Consider the following 23,284-nt stretch of genomic DNA (forward strand, 5'->3'; position numbering starts at 1 on the left):
TTCTTATCAAGTTGGGACAGTTTTGATGTTTTCCCTTGCGCTGACATTGGAGTTTTGTATAATTTTTTTTTTTTTTTTTTTTATGAAAATGGACACATTTTCTTAACTACAACATAATCTTGATCTCATCTGCTCAGACCTTTCTCACCCCCAAATTTAAAGATGAGCAAGGTTCTCATTGTGTCGTTTGGAGAGACTAGACAAACACTTAGAAGAAAATTTCAAAAAGAAGATGTGAGCAGAACTTTGAAAGATAAAAGGTAAAGTATTGCTAAACTAAGAACTAACTAAGTGTTAGTCAGAATTTATTAAGTATGGGAAATGTTTCTAAGTATAAACATGTAATATATCATAGCAACACAATGAAGATCGTAAAAATAAGAGGTTTAGAATATCACAAAAATTGACAACGGAAGATAAAGAAAGAGGCACAGGCAAAAAGAGGAGCGAAAATATACTCTGATTGTATTGACTATTAACAAGGTATACAAATAAATTACAAATGAATGCATTACAACATTTTCTACTGCCTGTACAAGAGTCAAAGAATTTGATTACTTTACAATAAACGCATGATTCACACCATACTTCCAATAAATGAAGATACATTTTTGCCGAGGATGGGCAACACGCATATATCCCTGCAACACACCCCTTAACGCATTTCTGGAGGATACCTCAACATAGTGCATTTGGCTAAGGACGGGCAAAAGACATATGCGAGCGCAACACACCCCTCAACTCAATGCATTTGAGTGTACTGGATGCATAGTGTCGCTTACTTATTACACCCACCCTCTCATAGTTTACTTTCCTGTCCTCTTAATTCATCAAAAATGTCAGTCGAAAAGACCTTGCGGTGATTTATCCAATCATTCACAACAATTCTATGACCGGTGCTACTAAATTTGAGATATGGAGAAACATGCGAAATTAAATTGGAAGGAAATACAAAAATATTAAAGACTGATTCTACTAGACAGTAATGGACGGAATTTAGAAAACGGTAAAAGAAAGCTGTAAAGAAAGCGAGTAAACATAGATAGGAAGGTCGATTAAAAGAAGTTCTTAGAGTTACCGCAATCACTTTCCTTGAAAGCAGTTTAATCCTGCTTGCCCAAGTCAATGGTGTCCATGCGTCGATCGAAGTCACCTCCATAGTAGGGCTTAATCCATTGACCATTGACTTTGAATGCACTGTTCCCATCTAAAGTTGTTAGTTCTACTGCGCCGTGGGGAAATATTTTCTTGACTCGAAATGGCCCAGACCAGCGAGACTTCAACTTTCCTGGGAACAATCGCAAACGCACGTTGAATAATAATACCTGCTGACCTTCGGTAAATGTTCGATCGTTTATGCAGTCATCATGCCATTTATTTGTTTTCTCCTTGTATATCTTAGCATTTTCATAAGCATCCCTTCGCCATTCGACCAACTAATTCAATTGCAGCTTTCGAACTTTCCCCGCATTGGCTAAATCAAACGTCAGCTTCTTGTATGCCCACATCGCCTTATATTCCAACTCAAGTGGCAGATGACAAGCTTTTTCGAAGACCAGGGCGTACAGAGACATGCCAATTGGTGTTTTGTAGGCGGTCTTGTAAGCCCATAGTGCTTCATCAAACTTGGTTGACCAATCTCTCCTGCCAGTATTAACTACCTTTTCCAAGATAGTTTTGATCTCTCTGTTAGAAATCTCTACCTGCCCATTAATTTGCGGGTGATAAGCAGTTGCAACTCGATGGCTGACGTTGAATTTAGTCAACAGGTTGGAAATTATGCGGTTGATAAAGTGAGAGCCTTCATCGCTGATTAAAGCTCGAGGCGTCCCATATCGAGCAAAAGTGTTCTTCTTTAGAAATTTTGCCACAGTGGCCACGTCATTCTTGGCACATGCGATGGCCTCAACCCATTTCGATACATAATCTACCGCAATCAAAATATATTGATGACCTTCTGATGGTGGAAACAGGCCCATGAAGTCAATTCCCCAAACATCAAATAATTCAACTTCTAAGATTGATGTCAATGGCATTTCATTTCTTTTAGACATATTCCCCGTCCTTTGACACCTGTCACATTGCATAACATAGGCATGGGCATCCTTAAACAGTGTTGGCCAAAAGTAGCCACACTGTAAGACTTTTGCTGCAATCCTTTGCCCCCCAAAATGTCCTTTATATGAGGACTCATGACAGAGCTTTAAAATGTGCTTGGCTTCATGCTCAGGAACACATCGACGTATTATATGATCAGGTCCTTGTCGATATAGGAAGGGATCGTCCCAGAAATAAAATTTGGCATCATGTCTTAGCTTCTTTTTCTGCTAGTATGTATAATCATCCGGTAGTTGACCGCAAACTATAAAGTTTACTATGTCTGCATACCAGGAATATCAATGTCTACTGCCATCAGCAGCTCATCGGGGAATCTTTCCTCAATATATTTTTTTGTCCCTTGAACCTCGCAGTTTTCCAATCTTGACAAATGATTTGCGACTTGGTTCTCGGTGGCCTTTCAGTCTTTGATTTCTAGGTCGAACTATGGCAGGAGTAACACCCACTGTATCAGCCTCGACTTTGCATCCTTCTTCATCATTAAATACTTAATCACAGATTGATCCGTATACACCACTACGTTCGTTCCGATTAAGTACTGTCAGAACTTCTCCAGTGCAAATACCACTGTGAGCATTTCCTTTTCTACGGTCGTATATTTCTCCTGCACGTCGTTCAGTGTTTTGCTTACATAATAAATAGGATGCAACACCTTATCCTTGTGCTGACTCAAAACTGCGCCCACAGTAAATCCGCTGGCATCGCACATCAGGGCGAATGGTTGCATCCAATCGAGCGTAATCAAATGGGGTGCGAAGATGAATGCATCTTTCAATGTATTAAATGCTTTGGTGCAAGCGTCATCAAAATTATACTTGCGGTCAGCTTCAAGAAGTGCACTTAGGGGTCTTGCGATTTGGGAAAAGTTTCAAATAAATCTTCTATAAAACCTCGCGTGTCCCAGAAAGCTCCTAAGTGTTTTTACGTTCACAAGTGGGGGTAATTTGAAAATTGCGTCGATTTTTGCCTGGTCAACTTCCGATCATGGCTTGGAGATTTTGTGACCCAAAACTATTCCTTCTTCCACCATAAAATGACATTTTTCCCAGTTCAAAACAAGATTTGTTGTCACCCATCTCTTCAAAACTTTTTCAAGGTTAGACAAACAGGAGTCATAATTCCTGCTGAAGACTGAGAAATCATCCATGAATACCTCGACTGACTCCTCCAAGTAATCTGAGAATGTTGCAATCATGCATTGTTAAAAAGTGCTTGGTGCATTACAGAGTCCAAATGGCATGCATCAGAATGCAAACATACCAAATGGGCACATGAAGGTTGTCTTGTCTTGATCCTCTGGCGCAATTGCTATTTGGTTATACCCTGAATAGCCATCAAGAAAGCAGAAAAATTCATTCCCCGCAAGTCTGTCTAACATCTGATCGATAAACAGGAGTGGAAAGTGGTCCTTTTTAGTGGCCAAATTCAGCTTGCGATAATCCATGTAGATTCTCCACCCCGTAGTTGTCCTTGTGGGAACCAATTCATTCTTGTCATTAGTGATGGCTGTCATCCCCCATTTCTTCGGAACACATTGCACTGGGCTCACCCAACTGCTATTAGAGATCGAGTAGATAACACCTGCGTCCAGCCACTTTACTATTTCCTTCTTTACAACCTCCTTCATGACAGGGTTCAAGCGGCGTTTCCTTTCTATTGATCCATTCTTTCCTTATTCCAGGCGGATCTTGTGCATACAATACGAGGGACTGATTCCTCGAATGTTTGCTAAGGTCCATCCTAATTCTTTTGCGTTATTTCTTAGGATCCGTATGAGAGCATTTTCTTTCTCCTTACTTAGTGATGCAGAAATGATAACCAGTAACGAGTCGTTACTTCCTAAGTAAGCATACTTTAGGTGTACTGGCAATGGCTTTAACTCTAACATAGGTGGTTCTTCTAAAGATGGCTTAATGCGCTACGATGTCCGTTCAGATAACTTGAACAGTTCAAAATTGATTCCCTATGAATTGCGGTGCAGTCCTCCTCCAATATTGCGCCAACCTCAAAATCCTCCTCCTCCATTTCCTTCAGGGGTTCGTGCCACTGTTCTCCCCGTAGCTCTTCGATATATTGGAAATTCTCTATGTCTCCTGGGTACTTCAACATATTGAGTACGTTGAATTTTACTTCTTGATCATCGACCCGGATGGTCAATTCTCCTTTCTGCACATCGATTAATGCTCGCCCTGTGGCGAGAAATGGGCGTCCCAAGATGATAGGAATCTCTCTATCGGCTTCATAATCCAATATGACAAAGTCTGCTGGGAAGATAAACTTGTCCACTTGCACGAGAACGTCTTCTATCTTGCCCTCAGGAAGATTTATCGATCTATCGGCTAGCTGTAATGTGATCGTGGTTGGCCTTGCTTCGCCGATGTCCAGCTTCTTAAAAATTGACAAGGGCATCAAATTTATGCTTGCTCCTAAATCACACAACGCGTTCCCGACCATCTTCCCCCCATGGTGCAGGGAAATGTAAAAGTCTCAGGGTCCTTCATTTTAGTAGGGAGGTTGTTTTGAAATAGAGCGCTACACTCATATGTTAGTGCAACTGTTTCATTTTCCCCAATCTTTCTCTTGTTGGCGAGAATATCCTTGAGAAATTTCACATAACTTGGCATCTGCTCTAATGCTTCTATCAGGGGAATATTAATGTGTAGCTGTTGGAGAACGTCCAGAAACCTCTGAAATTGCTTGCTGTCGTCTTTCTTTTTCAGCCTGGACGGAAAGGTGGAGGATCCCACCGTGTTTCTTGGTCACTTTGCTGCTTGGTGAGGTCCTGTGCTTGCTGTGTGTCATTGGTTGGAGGTGCGTTGATTAAGAATTCAAGTCTTAAGAAGTTTTATCTTTTGTAAATGATCTTACTTCTAAACTAGGGCTGCTTCCATTATTCAATAATTGGTCATCATTAACAGTTAAATTTACTGGTACTTTTGTTACCGCATCTGGTACCTTCGGTATAATGGGGGTTATCATTCTGCCGCTCCGCCATGTCACTGCATGACATTGTTATTTACCTCTTGGCCCCGACACCCCTGAGCCTCTATGCTGCATACCAAGTGTTTTCTTCTTTAATTCCCTCGTAAGCTAATCTATCTGATCTTCTAATTCTTTGAAAGAGTCAGCTTGCAATTGTCTCATTGCCTCACTCATTTCAATATAATGTTTTAATGATGTCTCCAGAGACGAGGTACTGAAAGCGGTATCATATGCGAACAGATGGTCATAGGGTGGCGTACCTTGAGAATTACTTGGGCTGTAATCCGGATTAGTGAAGACTGAAGGGTTGCCTCTATCCTCTTGATAACTAAATTGATAGAAACTATGGCCCTTATGATTGAGATTCTCATCCAAACCAAAAATTGGGTGACCCCCCTAACTAGGGTTGTGGTTGTTGCCCCATGATTTCTCATACATAGCATATACGGGTTGTTGATTCCATGGGCAGACGTCTACCGGATGTACCTCTCTCCATTGAGTGCAATCCACTGTGGGTTCATGAATCACCGCCTTAACCTGCACTGTTCTATGAGAGAGAGTTCTCTGCTGATTAGCCACCGTCTAGAGGAGCAAGGTCATTGTGGTCATTTGTTTGACCAATGCGCTCATTGTGTCCATTGGCTCATCGGCCCTTTCTACTCTTTCTTGCTCCTGGCCTCTTATCTCAAGCCCGGTATCAATCCATTCGTTAAAATGTCGCGAGATGCGATCCAATATGTTCTTCTCTTCCGTATATGACTTATTCATTAATCCTCTTTCTGCGGAGGCATCGAAAACTGCTTGCGTTGATTGGTCGAGGCCATTGTAAAAGGTTTCCATCAAAATACTGTCATGAATCCCAATATGTGGACAGTTCTTCACTAACTGCCGGAATCTCACCCAGGCGATGCTCAAGGTTTCATAACCCTTTTGTTCGAAATTTAAAACCTCCCTCCGCTTCCTTGCATTGACAGACGGAGGGAAGAATCTGTTCATGAACCTATCAACCATCTGCTCCCATCCATTAATTTCGACTGGCTCTAATGCTTGGGCCCACCTCTTTGCTTCTTCCCATAATATGTATGGGAATAGGTATAGTTTAAGACTTTCTTGAGTTATATCAGGCAGAGAGAATGCGCTACACATGTCTACAAAATTTGTAAAATGTGCGTGTGGGTCTTCTCCCTGTAATCCTCCGAATTGCCCACATTCTGAATCATTTGTAGCATAATAGGTTTTATTTCAAAGCTTGCATTCCCCTTGACTACTGGTCTTGATATTCCTGGTGAAAAATATAGAAATCTAGTGCCGCATATTCCCTCATAGGGATGTTCTGATCAGTAGCAAGAAAAACGGGATCTTGGACTAGCAAATCTCCCCTCTAGTTTCCAGCAAGTGCCAACTTCTCATCAGCCATACTTCTTCACCAATTAATTTAGCCCTTATGACTCTACGCGAAGAATACACTTGATCTCTAGGTCCGCTTAGAATTACCAGATCACTCTAGCACTCATAAGCCATCAGACTGCTCCCCGCATTAAACAGTCAGTACAAAGAGATCTGTCATGCACATAACATAAAAATATTCAAACAATAAACCGTTAACCAAGTCCCCGGCAACGACACCATAAACTTGTAAGCAATGAAATTAAGATATACTGTGATTGATGTTCTATGCTCGAAATGATGCGATACTACCACTAGATATGCGTTAATGATGGGTGTTCACGTAGTATGCCATGCGTTGTCACAAGTTTCCTTACGATAGAAACAAGTGTAATTCCATCGCAAGTTTCTCGGTGTGATCCGAGGTCTAACACGGGGACTGGTTTAGGTTATTGTGGTATGTTCATGATATATGCGACCAGGTTTTCAATCTTTAAAAATGTGTTTATATAAGTATAAATTGCGATAAAATAAAATAAAACGGTAAAGATGCGATAATAAAATGAAATACAATAAACCTAAGCTAGATGATACAAGATACAAGCTTCATGTACAAGATGTTGTGGTCAAGGCTGGCTATGAAAGGTGTGCAAAGACGTGGAATGCGGCGGCAAGTCTTATGAACAGGATAGAAAGAGAAAGACAAATAATATAAACAACGCAAGTTCTCAATTGCGTTGAAGCTATAAATGTTGTTCCGCTCTTCTCTTGGCGTACACCTTTCAGTGATCGGCCGCACTCCCACATGTCTGTGGTGAAACAGAGACTAACGTAATGAACGCAAGGTTGCTTCCATGGCTGGAAGTACTACTCGCTTTAGTTAATGCATTCTTCTGACCTTCTCTCGATAGATCAGAATGGCATCTTCACTTTTGCTCTTACAGGTGAAGATGTCGTCTAGCATGCCTTAGCTAAACGTATTTTATATCTTTAACACAGATTAAGTACTTAGTTAATTCATATTTCTTATCAGGGAATTAAGAAGACATCATGAAGAAAGTAATTGATGGGTGAACGGATGGTAAATGAAAGCTATCGAAACATTTAATACATCTATTAAGCATTTGATACATGGTGTGTGAATGAAAAGATAAAGAAAACATGAAATACAACGATGAAAGAGATAGAACAGACACAAACAAGTGCCAATGTCTTGGCACTGATTCGATGGAGATCTACTTGTCGGATAGGATGGATTTGATGGTAGAAAGAGCTTCCCTCTCAGGCTTGCTCTACCGGTAGTAGGGCTGTCTCTTATACACATCTAGATGTGTATAAGAGACAGGTAGTAGGGATCTTTGCACAGAGCTTTCAATCGGGTGTTTGGCAGGTTAGATCTGATATTCACCTCTCGGCCTTATCTCGTCTTCTTCCCGGATTTCTTCACTCAAGCACTCAGCTTAGCCTTTTCTCTCAACAGTTTTACAGCATTTACCCCGTATCCCGTAGCATATTTTTTCTCTGAAATCAATGGGGTATTTATAGGTGCAGGTCTTTGACTCCAGCCTTATGGTCCCCACTTGATTGTCATGGTAATTTCGAAGATGGAGGGATATTATTCCTTCTGTTATGCAATCAGACCATCAATTCTACACAACCGTTAGTTGTACACGTGTCTCAATCCTCTGCTTTTTTGTTGCTCAGCTGCATCTTTCGATCATGGATTCGCATGTGGTGTTGTTTTTATTACCGCATGCGATTGACACACAGCTCTGGATCGACTATCACATTGCACCGCCATTGCGGTAATCGTCTCTTCATTGTTGATTGATGGCCGCAATGTGACAGAGATGCGTTGATCAGTTTCTCGTGAGCCTTGAGCGGAAGCGGTGACTTGGTTTTCTGCAAAACAGAGTAAAATCCAGCTTGTCTTCCATCTTTATGGTGTTAGTGGGTGTAATTGTAAACATTTATAATTATTGTAATACTAGGCTAATTTTCATACAATCGGCACATATTTACTAACTTTTGGCCGCAATATCTAGATAAGGTGGCATAAATAACTTGTATTTCTACAAGTTATCAACCTCCATTCTAGCTTTTGTAGATAGTGAACCAGTCCTTTGAGGGTGTCATGTAGAATGTACATTTGGAATCCAACTCTCAATTTTGAATTTCATTAAAGTGTTTATTGTTAGGATTGTGTTGTGAGGTGGTCAGAGTGTCAGCAAAGATATAACTCCCATATTTTGCCATTGATGCTCCAGCCTTAGGTTCCCTTTTGTTTCATCTTGTTTCTCCTTTTGTTTTTGCTGGTTTTACTTCTTTTTAAAGAAGAAACAATCCTTCTTTATGTGGCCAATCTTGTGACAAAAATTACACATGAGTTTACTTTTATCTTTTTTATTCTTGTCATATTTCCAATTATTTTTGGATTTCCCCTTTGAGAACAACAATCACCACTGTTTTAGTCTTTCTTTTGAGCTAGAATTTCTAACTCCTTGGTCTTGATTGTTGAAATCACAATATTTGTAGTGATCTTCTCCCTTAGAAGAGCTACTTTAACCTCTCTATATTCTTAAGTTTAATAAGATGAATGATTCGTTTCATCACCTATCTTGTCATCTAAGCTCTTGAATTCAGTAGATAGCTTCTTGAATTCACTTAGGTTGTCACTTAATAATTTTTTTGAATCCATTTTGTAGGTTAAAAACTGTTCTCTAAGGTATGCCCGATTAGGTAAATCCCTTGAGAGGTACAATTCGTCTAGTTTAACCCATATTTCATATGTTGTTGCTTTCTTAATTACTTATCTAAGCACGTTATCACTTAAGTTCAAGACAATCGTGTCTAAGGCCAGTTTTTTCTAGGTTGGGATATTTAAGCTGATGGAAACAAAACACTTCTACCTGGAAACTAACCTGGAAGGTGAATTAGATAGATTTGCTACAAGCGTGCAATTATTGATTAAAAGTTTATTAAAATGTTTAATGAATAATAATCAAAGTTGTTTAACTATCCAAAGTTAATGTTACTATTGGGCAAATTTAAACAATCACTTAGCAAAAAAAAAAGTAGTCATACTTTTTCTAAGTTAAATTAACCCTAAGTAAAACACTCGGTGGGAGGAAAATAGGGTATATGATACTTCATTATTCCTATCACGTTTCTCCTACACAGTTCACACCATGAGACCTATATTCAGTCTCGAGGCACCTTTGCTTGTGTTTCCCTACAGGTGGTGTTCGTATAGGTCAATACCAAGGTGAATGGAGAGAGCATTTATAAAAAGTGGGAGCGGGATGTGTGTTAACACATCCTAAGGTCTCTTTCATTAGTTTGAATAAATAGTCATGCAATTGTTATCCCCAGTTTTGTTAGTTTTTGGAATTAATTTGCAGTTTTTATAGTGAGGTTACATTTACTGTTCTAAAATTCATGTTGATGAATGAGGTTTTGCAATTTTTGGATGTTTTTAGGGTTGGACTATATAGATTTATTTCTTCTTTTTTTTTTTTTTTTTACAAATTGGTTTGTAAGGGCCCGTTGTTTTGGGCATAAATTTGCAATAGCGTCTGTATTTGATTAAATTTGTGTGGTTCGTGATTTTCCTGATGAAATTTTGGAGAAAACAAGGCCAAAGAAAAAAACGGAGAAAAACAGGGGATCCAAGATGGAAAAGGGGCGCATGTTGCATCTGATTCACGTGTGGTTCGTGGGGTTCGAGTGATTCACACGATTTCAGGTCTGGTTTAGCTGCAGTTNAAATTAATATAAAGATTATATTAATTTAATTAATTGTTAAGGAGTCAAATCTCGGTCCATTTATTGCTATTTAAATTATGTATTTGATGTATGATTTATTTATTTATTTATTTATCATGTCATAATGTATGCCATATAGAAAATCCCACCATAGGATATGCACTTTTTCATGCATCATATGTATTATAAATGTTATAACATAGTTGCATGATTTAATTTTATAGCATGCTCATACATCATATTAATGTTATAATATATGTTTGCATGCATAATAACATTATCATGCATCATTTATATTATAAGAGTTATAATATATAGTTGGATGCATATATGAATGTTTTTTTTTATTATTATTATTACTTTAGTATATAATGGTTATATATGTTTAAGTAATGAAAATTAAAATTGTAATTGCATGAAGCATATCATTACTTTAGATAATTTCATAATTGTTTTAATTTTTCTAAGTATGATTTCATATGCAATGTTTGGTTTTAACTTATTTCACATTTTAATAATTGTTATAATTAAATGAAATTATAAATTAAAATCAATAATAAAGATTTGCATGCTAACTTAGGTTTAAAATCATGTATTTAAATAATTTAAAAATATGATTCACATAGACCTAAATTCACAATGTTTCTAATTTGATTAGAAATTAGTTTAATCTTTTTAATCAGTTTAATAGGATTAAATTGGTTTTAATAAAAGATTAAAGTTGTAGCAAATGTATCTATAATAGACTTTTGTCTAAATTCAGTTTTATCTAAGCTGAGGTATTTAAGTTGACAGAAACGGATCACCCCTACCTGGAAACTGAACTGGAGGTGAATTAGATAGATTTGCTACAAAGCAATTTTTTATTAAAAGTTTATTAAAATGTTTAATGAACAATAATCAAAGTTATTTAACCATCCAAAGTAAATGTTACTATGGAGCAAATCTAAACAATCACTTAGAAAAAAAAAGTAGCCATATTTTTTTCTAAGTTAAATTAAACCTAGGTAAAATACTCAGTGGGAGGAAAATGAGGTATATGATACTTCATTGTTCCTATCATGTTTCTCCTTCATAGTTCACACCATGATACCTATACTCGACCTTGAGGCACCTTTTCTTATGTTCCCCTATAGGTGGTGTTTGTATAGGTCAATACCAAGGTGAATGGAGAGAGTGTTCACATCCCACGGTCTTTTTCATTAGTTTGTAGTAAATTTTCATGTTCTGTCTTAAGACACCTTTGTTTGTATCCCCCTACGAATGGAATTTGCATGACTCTTTACTCAAACTCCAGAAATGGATATGGTTGCTTCAATTTTTGCCCAAATTGATTTTTCCCTATGGTTGTCTCATTGGGGCAGAACTCTAGAATTTAAAATGGGGGATTACACTTACAAGAAAATGTTAAGCTAGTTAACAATTTCTAGACTGAACAATAGTGACTAATAATTACAGGAACAAATAGTTGTTCTTTTTATTGGTTGAGATGGTCTCATTTTAGTGAAGGGGTATCTGATCACCCCAAGGTGGTTTTTATCCTGTCTCACTAAACATCATTACAAAATAGATCACATAGGGTGCATTAAAATATTTTACAAAATTTGATCGATTTTTCCAAAATGGGTAATGCATGGATTACTAATATAAATAAATTGTATGTTTCAGCAATTTTATCAAAATGACTTCCACGACACTTAACATGCTTTCTGTCAATAAATTAACTAACGATAATTACACAACCTGGAAAAACACAATTAATATAGTTATGACCATCGATGACTTGAGATTTGTCCTCGTTGAGGAGTGTCCTCAAGTCCCCACTTCAAATGTCACTCGAAATATTCGGGAGGTATATGAACGTTGGGTAGGGCAAATGAAAGATCCCGAGCGTACATCTTGACAAGCCTTTTCGAGGTCTTGGCCAAGAAGCATAAGCCCATGGTCACTGTCTATGATATCATGAAGTCTCTACGAGGAATGTTTGAACAACTGTCCACTCAACTCAGGCATGATGCTCTCAAATTCATCTTTAGTGCCCGCATGCTAGAGGGGGTCTCTGTTTGAGAACACGTTCTGAACATGATGGTCCACTTTAATGTGGCTGAGATGAACGAATATGTCATTAATGACACCGATCAGGATAGCTTCATCCTGAAAACTTTACCTGAAAGTTTTCTACAGTTCCGTAACAATGTTGTTACGAACCTAACCACCTTGCTCAACCAGCTACCGAATTACCCATCCTTGAAGAAAGTCAAGGAACAGAAGGGTGAGACAAATATTGCCTCGTCCTCAAAGAAGTTCTACATAGGTTCGAGCTTTGGAACTAAGTTCATGTCTTCCTTTTCCGGCTCCAAAAAGTGGAAGAAGAAAAAAGGTGGAAAGGGAAGGTTGACCCACCGGTTGCTACCCAAAATACCAAGAAGGCCAAGGCTGCAAAGGGAATGTGTTTCCATTACAACCAAGAGAGACATTAGAGAAGGGACTGTCCCAAATACTTGGTGGAAAAGAAGAATGCCAAGCAAGGTAAATACAATCTACTTGTATTAGAAACTTGCTTAGTGGAGAACGAAAATTCGACCTGGATAATTGATTTGGCAGCTACTAACCACGTTTGTTTTTCATTTTAGGAAATTTGTTCCCCACGGCGACTGTAAAACTAAACGATCTTATATATATACAAGATCATCCTGGACAATCGCTTAGATAATATGTAAGCAATCATTTATTTGATTTTTTTTTATACGTTCATATAGTGAGTATATTCAATCATTTACTAACCTTTTTGGGTTGGAATATATTCCTATCCAACGACTTATATAATAAAGCATGAAAATACTTCCACCTAAGTATTCGTGGTATTGTCTTCTTGCTCACTTTGGTGGCTATGAACTTGCTGGATGTGGATAAAATTTCATAAACCCAAATCTACCTTATGAAAAACTTTGTTACACATAGAAATTATCACAAACTCGTTGAGATTGTACTGAATTTGAAAAGCAATCACATACCTGGAATGCAAGTACAAAATCATTTATACAATAATATTTGATGTGAATTGGACCTATTGCTTTCTTTATATTGTGCGATGTAAAATATTTTTCATACTATTCAATTAACGTTTAAAGACAGACGACTAGTCGTAACTCCTAAAGATTTTAATGTCATCAACGATCCCAAATGTCTTAACATGAAACTATGTTTTCTTATCTTTTCCCATCATTACGACTTCAATGTATAATGCTAATGCAACCTTCATGACATCTTCATCGTTTGTAGACTTGTACTTTCAAAAGCAGTCTCAACATCCTTACAAAGTTTTCTCAATCGGCCACAAACTAGTTACCATATTAGAATCATCTTAAGTGAAAATTGAGACATTGAAGCCGTAATAATGGGATATCTGGTATTAAATTTGTAGGTAAATCTAGTATTTCACATGGCAAAAATGTCAATAGCAATAAATTTTTTAAAAAGAGATCAATCATAAAGAAGTTTTTGGTTCTCGGTTCATTTTACGAAATGTTCATGAAAAAAGAGAATAAGAAGAAAATGAAGAGAGGAAGAAGAGAAATAATTATGAGTAAAATTATTAATAATCAATGAGTCCATATGACTTGGAATTTGCTGTTCTGAAAAGCAAATTTCAGGACCTGCAAAGATTCAAACCCAAGAAATACAAAGTGGAAAGAAAACTACAGAACCCCTTAAATGTGCAAATTTCAATACAATAATTTTAATTGAAGGCAGTTAGGTTTCTAATGTCACAGCAGAAGCACGGTTGGAGGATGTCCTTTGGACCAACTGAACTGAAGCTAGTGGGACTTCCAAACCATCCTCATAACTCATCCTGCAACACCAATGAGTTTCTTACAACTACTTATTGCAACACCAATGTGAGTTGCATAACTGCACATACCGCTTGAATGCTAAAAATGCTCTCAGGAAAATGGATATGTTTTACATTTACCGACTAGGAGACCAACCAAAAAACTTAATCAGCTACTTCTTTCATGTAATAATCCATAGTGTTTCACTAGCCTTACGTAAAACTTTATCATAAATGGATCGTGGAATTTAACATTATTCAATGTTTTCATAAATTGGAGCCTTTTTCAATACCATAAAATGTACTAATACTTGGAGTTTGTTAGTCGTGAAAAAAAACTTCTTTGACTTGAAGTTTGGTTTTCCATGAAATTTTAAATAATATTGATTTGCATCAACATTCTAGTAGTAATTTCGTTCTATGAATATAGAAATTTTGATGTTTTTGCCGAAATTTACCCTATGGGATCGATTTAGAATATAAACAAAATTGGGGAGGGCCAACTTACATGGTAGTAGTCATCAAAGTCATGCCGATCCTGCAAAGCAAAATTTTAAGATTTAGACTTAATTTTTCGATTGCATGAATGCAAGCTAAACTGAAACAGCAGTTAGCTTTGAGAAAGGATACTCTAAGAATGAATTAAATACGCTAATGGGTTTATTAGGAGCTGTATGATCACTAAATTCGGTTTTAAATGAATTGCAAAAATTTTGAAGAAAGGAAAAGCATCCCTTGTGTCACCCAATGCATATTACCTAATACCTATGGAAAGTTTGGTTTATTATTTACCCAAGCAGGCAAGGATCACATTATCACCAAAAAAAGAAAAATGAAGGAAAAGCAACTAAGTATAAAGCCAACAGATTCTTGCCCATTACAAGAAAGACATATTGAAGGGAATGAGTACTGTTCAGGAAGACAGTATAAATCGCCCGACCTCTTCAGTGGCTGCAAAGCCCAAAAGAGATGAGCACAATATAGATGATAAATTATAGATGGGATATGTTCAGCTAGAGATATACCCTTCGATAATGCCTCCGCCTATCTCTATGACGATTGTCTCGTTCCCTTCTTCTCCTTTCACCTTCCTCTCGAGCCCTCTCAGCCTCCTACATCCACTCAAATTTATATAAAATTGAAGAAATTTAGAATTCTTGTTGTGTTATGTCATCGGGCAATAAAACCCACAAGACTTCTCACCTTTTCTTCCCTAGCTTTCCTTTCTTTCTCTGCTTCCTCAAAAGCTTCCTTTTCTGCCTGAAATTGTGAACACGTTGAATTGACAACTCTACATTCAATCATGATTTCTGTTCTTTTCTTTTCTTTTTCTTTTTCCTCCGTGGATTTTCTTTTTCACGTTTTGGGCTAAGGGGGTGGGTGGAAGGAAGTAAATTGTAAAAACTCCTCCTATTTGAGACTGTCCAAAATGAAATTTCCAGTAAATGACATATATACCTCCTTATTCCTTGCAAACGTATCATCAACAACTTCCTTTGCATACTGTGGGTCATCGCATATCAAAATGTTGTCAAAAACTGATCCAGCTTTTACCTGCAATATATTAATTCATCATCAGAGACACTACACATCTTAATTTAAAAGACTGGTCAGTGGAGACATTGACACCTATTATACAAACTAGAATACAGAACCAAAACGTGACTGTTGACAAATATAAAATAACAATAATTAAACAAATCACGATAATAGGATTAATTTTAACTTTCAATCTGAATGAATCAACTTTTTGAAAAGGGAAACAAAAACAAATCATGATGTCTACCTGCCAAACTTCAATGCCCACATACTTTATTGGTTTTAGCACGTAAAGATTAGGATCGTCCTCAAACTCTGGATAAATAAAACAGCAATAGGAAGAAAAACATACATATATTAAAATAGTTAATGAGAAAAAATTTGCTAACTTGGCTAGCATAGAGTAAGATTGTTCTCAAAACAGAACTCTAACAACTGACTAAAATAGAGAATCAACCCGGAGAGCCTATGAGATCATGATTATGTACCACTAGGAACTAGCTTTACTGTTTTACCGGTTATCTGAAACAATGAAATAGACAGGTCCATTTTCAAGCAAGCAATAGAAAAGTCTAAAAAATGAATTCATTAAGACCCGTCTGATAACGTTCCCATTTTTGTTTCTTGTTTCCTGTTTCCTCTTTTTTTAGAACAAGAAACAGAAATATCTTTGATAACTATTCCTGTTTCTTGTTTCTTAAAAAAAAAAAAAGAAAAGAAAAGAAAAAAAAAAGAGAGAGAGAAAGACAGAAACTTGTTCGATAACTATTTCTTGTTTCTCATTTCTTGTATTTTTTACCCCTTACATTTCTCTATATTTTATAGTTTAAATATAATCTAAATATATAAAATAAAAAGATATATATAGCATGTGTTAAAATATAAAAATTAATTAGCAAATATTTAAACTATTGAATATACATGAGTCCCGATGTAAAATTAATATCGATGATACAACGGTTGCTATCATTCACATGTTGCTAAATTTTGATTTACAATATTATTTCTTACTCAAATCATTTGTTTTAAATTTTAAATGATGTAGACTCAAATCTAACTCAATTATATTATTATGTAAATGTCATGGTTGTAAAAATATTAAAATGAACCTAAATGAAATATCTTAGTAAACAAAATTTTATTATTGTAAAATTATAATTAGTTTCGTATGTAAGAAAAATAAAAATATATATATAAATTAAAAAAATAAATATATGAATGCATATTGCAAAATTTAAAATTCAAAGTTCAAAATTCAAAAAATATTTATACGTAGTTCATTTTCTTATATTTGAAAATAACCCTATTGAAAATTTGAAATTTGAAAATCCAAATAATATATAAATCTAAATATTTGAAAATTCAAAATTCAAAATTAAATTAACATACAGGTATAAAAAACAATAAATATAAATAAAAGAGAGAAATAATTATAAAAGAAATATTAAAAATATATATATAGAAAAAAAAAAGGAAATATAAAAGAAAGAAAGAAAAATGAAATAAAAAAGTCTCAAGAGAGATTTGATCTCAAGACTATAGAGTTGCTGACCAATTAGCCAAGTCCCCACTTTGATACATTTTAGGAACTTTAAATAAAATAGAAATGAAATGATTCTACTTTTTATAGTTCCTCAATTTTGGAACCATTTTTAGGAACATTTCTCAAATTTTAAGAACAAGAAACAGGAACGGTTATCAAACATGTCAATTTCTTAAAAAATGAGAAACGGAAAATAAGAAATGGGGAATAGGAACGTTATCAAACAGGCTGTAAGCTTCAACATCGAGGCTATGACACTTCTTTTATCACAAATGCCTTCACCTGTCTGTATCTGAACCAGCTGACAAGAAACATACCTGGATTATCAATCCATGGAGTCTTCCACTTTCCCTTGTAATTGGGGTTTTTGATTTTCTGTATAGCATGCCACTAGACAAATAAGAACTTGTACAGAACACATTTCAGTGAACATATATAGGGAAGCACTTTAGGCACCTTACGCTTCCACGGTCCCTTGTATGCTGGATTTGGAACCTTAGGAGCCTTCCATATGCCATCCTCATCCTCGTCCCATGTATCAGGCTATTTAAGAAATATCAAAGAGATCAAGTACATCAGAAGATCAACTAATTTACATATAAAAAGTTCTCCAATAAAATTTGTTAGTACTAGAACCCTTCGGCAATTTGGGAAGGATGAAGACTTGATGAGACTACATTATGTATGCAAAATTATCAACAAACCTCTTTTGCCTTCGGATCAGGAATCTCAGCTGGAATTGAATCGTATCCCTAAATAAAAGAATGAAAAACTCATTTAAAGCTAATATAACAACCTACTAACATCAAGTAAATGTATCGTTAAATACCTCCGGTTTAACATCATTAGGATCTTCAATGTATTCTCTGTCATCCCAGTCGGCAGGCTGTAAGGTATAGGGAATTTTAGAAACTGTTGTATATTTCCAAAGGAACTATTTGGGAAATCTTCGATAATAAACTATAAATCTTTAACACCAACAGGTGGAACACAGAAGCATGCTGCAAGTATAATCTGATACAAGTTGCATTGGATGCAACTTATTCGGGGAATTCCATGGTTTAGGCAGATATTGTTGAACAAGTAAAAGACCTTGTTTCCACATCAGAGGATCATATTTATAAGAACTACTCATAAGTCCCACACAAGTGTATAAATATTTAAAATTACAGTCTCCCAAGAGCACCTTTTTTGCCTTAACATCTTTGATTTTCCTAGGTGGCAGGATGTCCCAATCACTGTACATGCTTCCAGAATCTCGTTCTCGATTATCGACAAGGATACTGTAACTAGCATCGGGCCTAAGAATGAACGTGTAGAAATGAGTTAACTTGTCTGTTTCGCATTGCAAATCCTTCTTTATAGGATAATTCTGCCCCTGGTAAGAAAGTATTGCATGAAGTTTTTTCGTCTGTGTACCACATAAATCCGGTCCAAACATCATACTGCAAAAAGGAAGAACTAGAATAAGACATTTTCACTACTTGTTAAATTTTTAAAATACACTTTTATACAGACAACTTAAAGACTATTGAGAGAGTTCACAAAATAGAAAAAAGAAACAGATGAAACTCTGCAGGCAAAAAGGATAATATTTTCTTTCTATTTTTTAAAAAACTTTGAGATAAAAAGGACAAGGATTTCAATCAGTAGTAGGAGGGAGCAGTGGCTTACAATCTTCATCGTTAGTAATATCAAGCAAAATACTAATCACATGCAAATTTAAAATAGGGACTATATGTCCAACACCATGATGAAGCTCACCCATGTCAGCATGTCATATTGTACCATTTGGCAAAAGAATATTGTCTCAGAAAATCCGATGTTATTATTATGGTAATTATTTTTTTATTGAAGAAATATAAATTTATTAGAAAAGATACAAAATGAGAAATCCTGCCCACAAATTTTTTTTTAACAGAAGACTTATCCCAAAGAATACGAAAAGAAGGGATATACTGAAATGAACATGGATCCCACTCTTTTTCATAGTCATTATCGTGTCAAGACTCAATACTCTTGTCTAATTATCTCTATGCCTTTCGAGTAGACCATATATCTGAAGCATTTTTCTGAGGTCACCCCGATGCACACTAGAAATTGAGCTTCATTTGGCACTTCTCCCTCAAGATATCAAATCCGTTAACCAGGTTGGCAATAACCTGATTTAGCTAGGTAATAGGTTGCTCTTCACCAACATGATCACTTCAAGTTTAGCGTAATCAAAGTACTTGACATACATTTCAAAGGGTTGGCTCTTTTCTTGTAGGAAGCCGAGACTTTTAGCACTTCGCTTGTGATTTGATTGATGGTGAATTCTATATTGAGGGTAAAGGCTTGGTGCCACATGCCAAGCCAAGGAAAAGACCCTAAGCTAGGCATACAAGGTTCATAACCTATCCAGGTTGATCCATGAGATCCTAACTTGACAAAAGTATCAAGAGCAAAAGGGTTGGGTTGTCCAAGAAGTCTTCGGGGTCAACCCATGGGATCCTCCAACTAAAGGAGTTCTAAGCCTTCTTAGGGATGACAGGTTTTGGCATGCATCTTGGATTAATAATCTCCCAACGAACTTAGAGAACTTTGGCCCAATCGTCATGGAAAATCACCTCAAAAGGACAAGAGTTCTGTTCCACTGGGATTACATTTGTAGAAAGCAATGGAAAGTTGTTTGTTTGGGTGGTTGATGGCAATGGCATTGAATCACCTTTACTCTCATTTATTGCTTCTCGGATAAGAGATGTCTGGTATTGAGGAAATTGTGGTTGGGGTTGGGGTGGAGGGACGATAGGTAGACTTGAGATAATAGCAAGATAGGCCTTCCAAGCCTGAATTTACTCCTTCAGGAATGAAAAAAAGCGGGTGTTCCTATCATTTAGATCTAGTTTGTCCACTTCTAGAGCAGAACCCCCTTTGTTTGAGGTTTTCACCAATCAAATAACATAATCCTTATGGATTTCACTGAGGACAAGGGAAGAAGGCAATGAAGCTTCAATCGCGACGACAAAGGAGGAGGAGAAGAGCGCACGCTAAAAGAAAAAGCTCCAAGCATTCTTGATTTTCTTTTTCTCTTCTTTTGATTTGCCAACTCATTTTCTGTTTAAGTATTGCTTGATTACCATGCATGTTGTTTAACAAAATTAACAATTCCAACATTAAGCACCAAGAGATTATATATCATTACAAAATAAAAATTGTTCAAATCACTTTTGCATAGCATATGCAAATATGCATAGACACCATGTGCCAACATCGATATACTGTGGCTGGTCTCACAAGTACCAAAAAGTTTATGATCTCATATAATAAAGAGGAATGAATTGTTCATTCAAGTTAGTGACAAACAAAAAGATCTAGGACAGACGAGGAACGTTATGAAACAGGACATCATAGCATGTTGACAGACCTGTAAGGGGTATCACCGCCATATTTCTTCTGATTGACATAACCAGAATGAAGCTTGATGTACCCGCCACCACATTCAATTTCCTGTTCAAATTTGATAGAATACTGAACCACTAGAGTTCTGTTCTCATTGGAGAACTCTGGTATCTTTGCAGATATTGCGAAATGCTTAGCATCATTGTAAGTCTGAATACCTGCAAACCAGTCATCATCAGCATCTGCTTAACATCTAAGTATAGGTTAAAAAACCATTTAGGTCTTGAACTTTGGAGCCTGTTTTATTTAGTCATTGCATTATCAAACATCCAAATTTAGTCATAATACTTCCAATAAATTTTAAAAGTAGTTCCTATTGTAAGTTTATAGTTACCTTTTCCAAAAACACTTTTGACTCTATCCGTCTTCCCTCCATAAATTTTAAAAATATTTCAAATGATGTAGTCTAAATACGCGGACCAAAATGGCACTTTAACCAAGAAAATACCATAGCTTGAAAAAATGATTTCTAAAATCAGTTTCCAAAGAAAAAAGGGGCCACAAGTTAGTAGATCTGAGCCTAAGCTAGAAATTTACAGCTATGACCCCTTTTTTAGAAAAAGGAAAAAAGAATCAAATAAAAAAATTCATCACGCATCAATTTTGTTCGTTTCTTTGACATATAACCCGTTTTGAATCTCAAATTTATCATGAACAAACAATCAGCTATTTCTAACAAAGTAAAGCATAATAAATAAACACCTTTATCGTCTGGATCTCCAGACCATTTTCCGGCGGTGTGCTTAAAAGTCCCAGCTTTCCCTTCACTTCTTTTCCAATCAGATAAGACCCAACGACTCTTCCATCCATCTAGCCCCACATAAAAGAAACGTTACGTATCAGAACAAGAAAGAAACGGCAACCTACCTAAATACAATCCAGATTACAAACCTTAAATTTTCCCAAATTGCCAAAAAGATAGCATTTAATTACATCAAAAAGTGGCAATCAAACGCAATACAAAACCGGAAGACCTTCTAAAAACAGACAAATACGTCACACATCCACTAAAAGAAAGCCAACGAAATCAGAAAGTCCATTTCTACAACATAACAACAACGATTAAAAAAACGCCCTAAATAGGGCAGTGCCACATCCATCTCGAAAAGCGGATCGGACACAGTACATTTAACCATATTCAATTCGAAAATTAAAAAACTAAACCCAATTCATTCGAATCAGAAAAGCGCAAATGCATCAAAAAGTAAAAATGGAAAAAAGACAGAGCTGCGTGATCGGAAAATTTACCTTCGAATCGCTCTTCGAAGAAAATTTCAGAGAGAGCAGAGTGGAAGGTGAGGATGGAATTGATGAGTAGAAGTAGAACGAAAAGCTTCATTGATGGGAGAAGATGGAGATTGGGATTGGGAGTAAACTCCCCCATTACTGAAGCGAGTCAAGCAAGTCAATTACAATAATCTGAGCCCTGAGGTTCGGATGAAGAAGAAGCAGAAAGGGCACTCTTTAAAAATTCTCAGTCCTTTGCTCCGTCCTTTCTAGAAACTACTTTTTGAATGCTATACATAGTCAAGTCCTTTAGGAAAATAAAATAAATATAAAAATGAAAACTGAAAACTGAAAAAATATATATATATATATAATAATATTAGCCAAGTCAATTGGCCGTGTATAACACGATGCAATTTTTAGAGTTCTTCCACTCCCCCAACCCAAAAAATAAATAAATAAAATTCTTAAGAGTATTTTAATTTAATTAACCATTTTTTTCCACTATATTAAAAAAAGAGAGAGATTTTTTTCTTTTTTAAGACATGATTTGGAATAGGGGTGTTAAAAAAAACCAATGAACGAAAATTCTATCAATCTAATCCAATCTTGTACGATTTGGATTGGATTATCAACTCATTTGCATTGAATTTGATTCAAATAAATAAAAATTTTATGAATTTGATTGGTTCACGAGTTCACGTAAAATAACTCGAATGAACCCAAACTAATTTAGGAGTGTACATGGGTTGAGTTGGGTTAGGAGATTTTTCGGACCAACCCAAAAATTCAGGTTGGTCGAGTTGGTACTCAAATGACCCGAGTTGGGTCCTCCAACCCTTGAATCGTCGGGTTATTTATTTAATTTATTTAATATATTTTTTTCATTAACTTAAAATACTTAAATTTGTCGACAATACATACTAATAACTAAGGGTCCATTTGATAGTCATTTGGTTTTTTTATTTTTGTTTTTGAAAATTAAGTTATCCACATTTCTTACTATCTTTCTAAGTATAATGATTGAATTTTTAACTAAATTTTAAAAGCAAAAATCTTTTTGAAAGCTATTTTTTTAGTTCTCAAAATTTAGCTTAGTTTTTTAAACTTCTGGTGAAAGATAGATAACAAAAGAAGAAATTTGGGAGTAGACTTAATTTTAAAAAACAAAATAGTTACTAATCGGGACTTAAAATTTCATAAAACTCAATTATTAATATCAAAATTTAAGATATTTATTACAAACTTCAAGCAAACACCAAAAAATATCTATGAGTTAAAATATTTATTAAGTTGTAATATATATATATTATATATTATATATTATATATGGGTTGGGTTAATCCGAATTTTTGAAGTGTAATAAAAAGCAACCCAACCACACCCAACCGAACTCAAAATTAAAACTAATCCAACTGTCATATTAATTTGGGTTGGATAGTAGGGATGTT

The 23,284-nt window shown here is 35.8% G+C and overlaps 1 protein-coding gene across 1 annotated transcript; it reads right to left on the reverse strand.

Moving 5' to 3' along the window:
* Nucleotides 1-13,822: 13,822 nt before the first annotated feature.
* On the reverse strand, nt 13,823-22,121 carry LOC120086240 (calreticulin-3). The gene is made up of 14 exons (XM_039042790.1): nt 21,855-22,121; nt 21,309-21,416; nt 20,572-20,764; nt 18,352-18,610; nt 17,995-18,051; nt 17,870-17,917; nt 17,622-17,708; nt 17,483-17,540; nt 15,870-15,937; nt 15,542-15,637; nt 15,287-15,343; nt 15,109-15,195; nt 14,592-14,621; nt 13,823-14,104 (listed from the first exon to the last, which is right to left on the reverse strand). The coding sequence occupies exons 1-14, from the start codon at nt 21,988-21,990 to the stop codon at nt 14,093-14,095; spliced, it is 1,296 nt and encodes a 431-aa protein (XP_038898718.1). The 5' UTR covers nt 21,991-22,121; the 3' UTR covers nt 13,823-14,092.
* Nucleotides 22,122-23,284: the final 1,163 nt, after the last annotated feature.

Source organism: Benincasa hispida, chromosome 1 (genome assembly GCF_009727055.1).
Source record: "Benincasa hispida cultivar B227 chromosome 1, ASM972705v1, whole genome shotgun sequence".
NCBI lineage: Eukaryota > Viridiplantae > Streptophyta > Magnoliopsida > Cucurbitales > Cucurbitaceae > Benincasa > Benincasa hispida.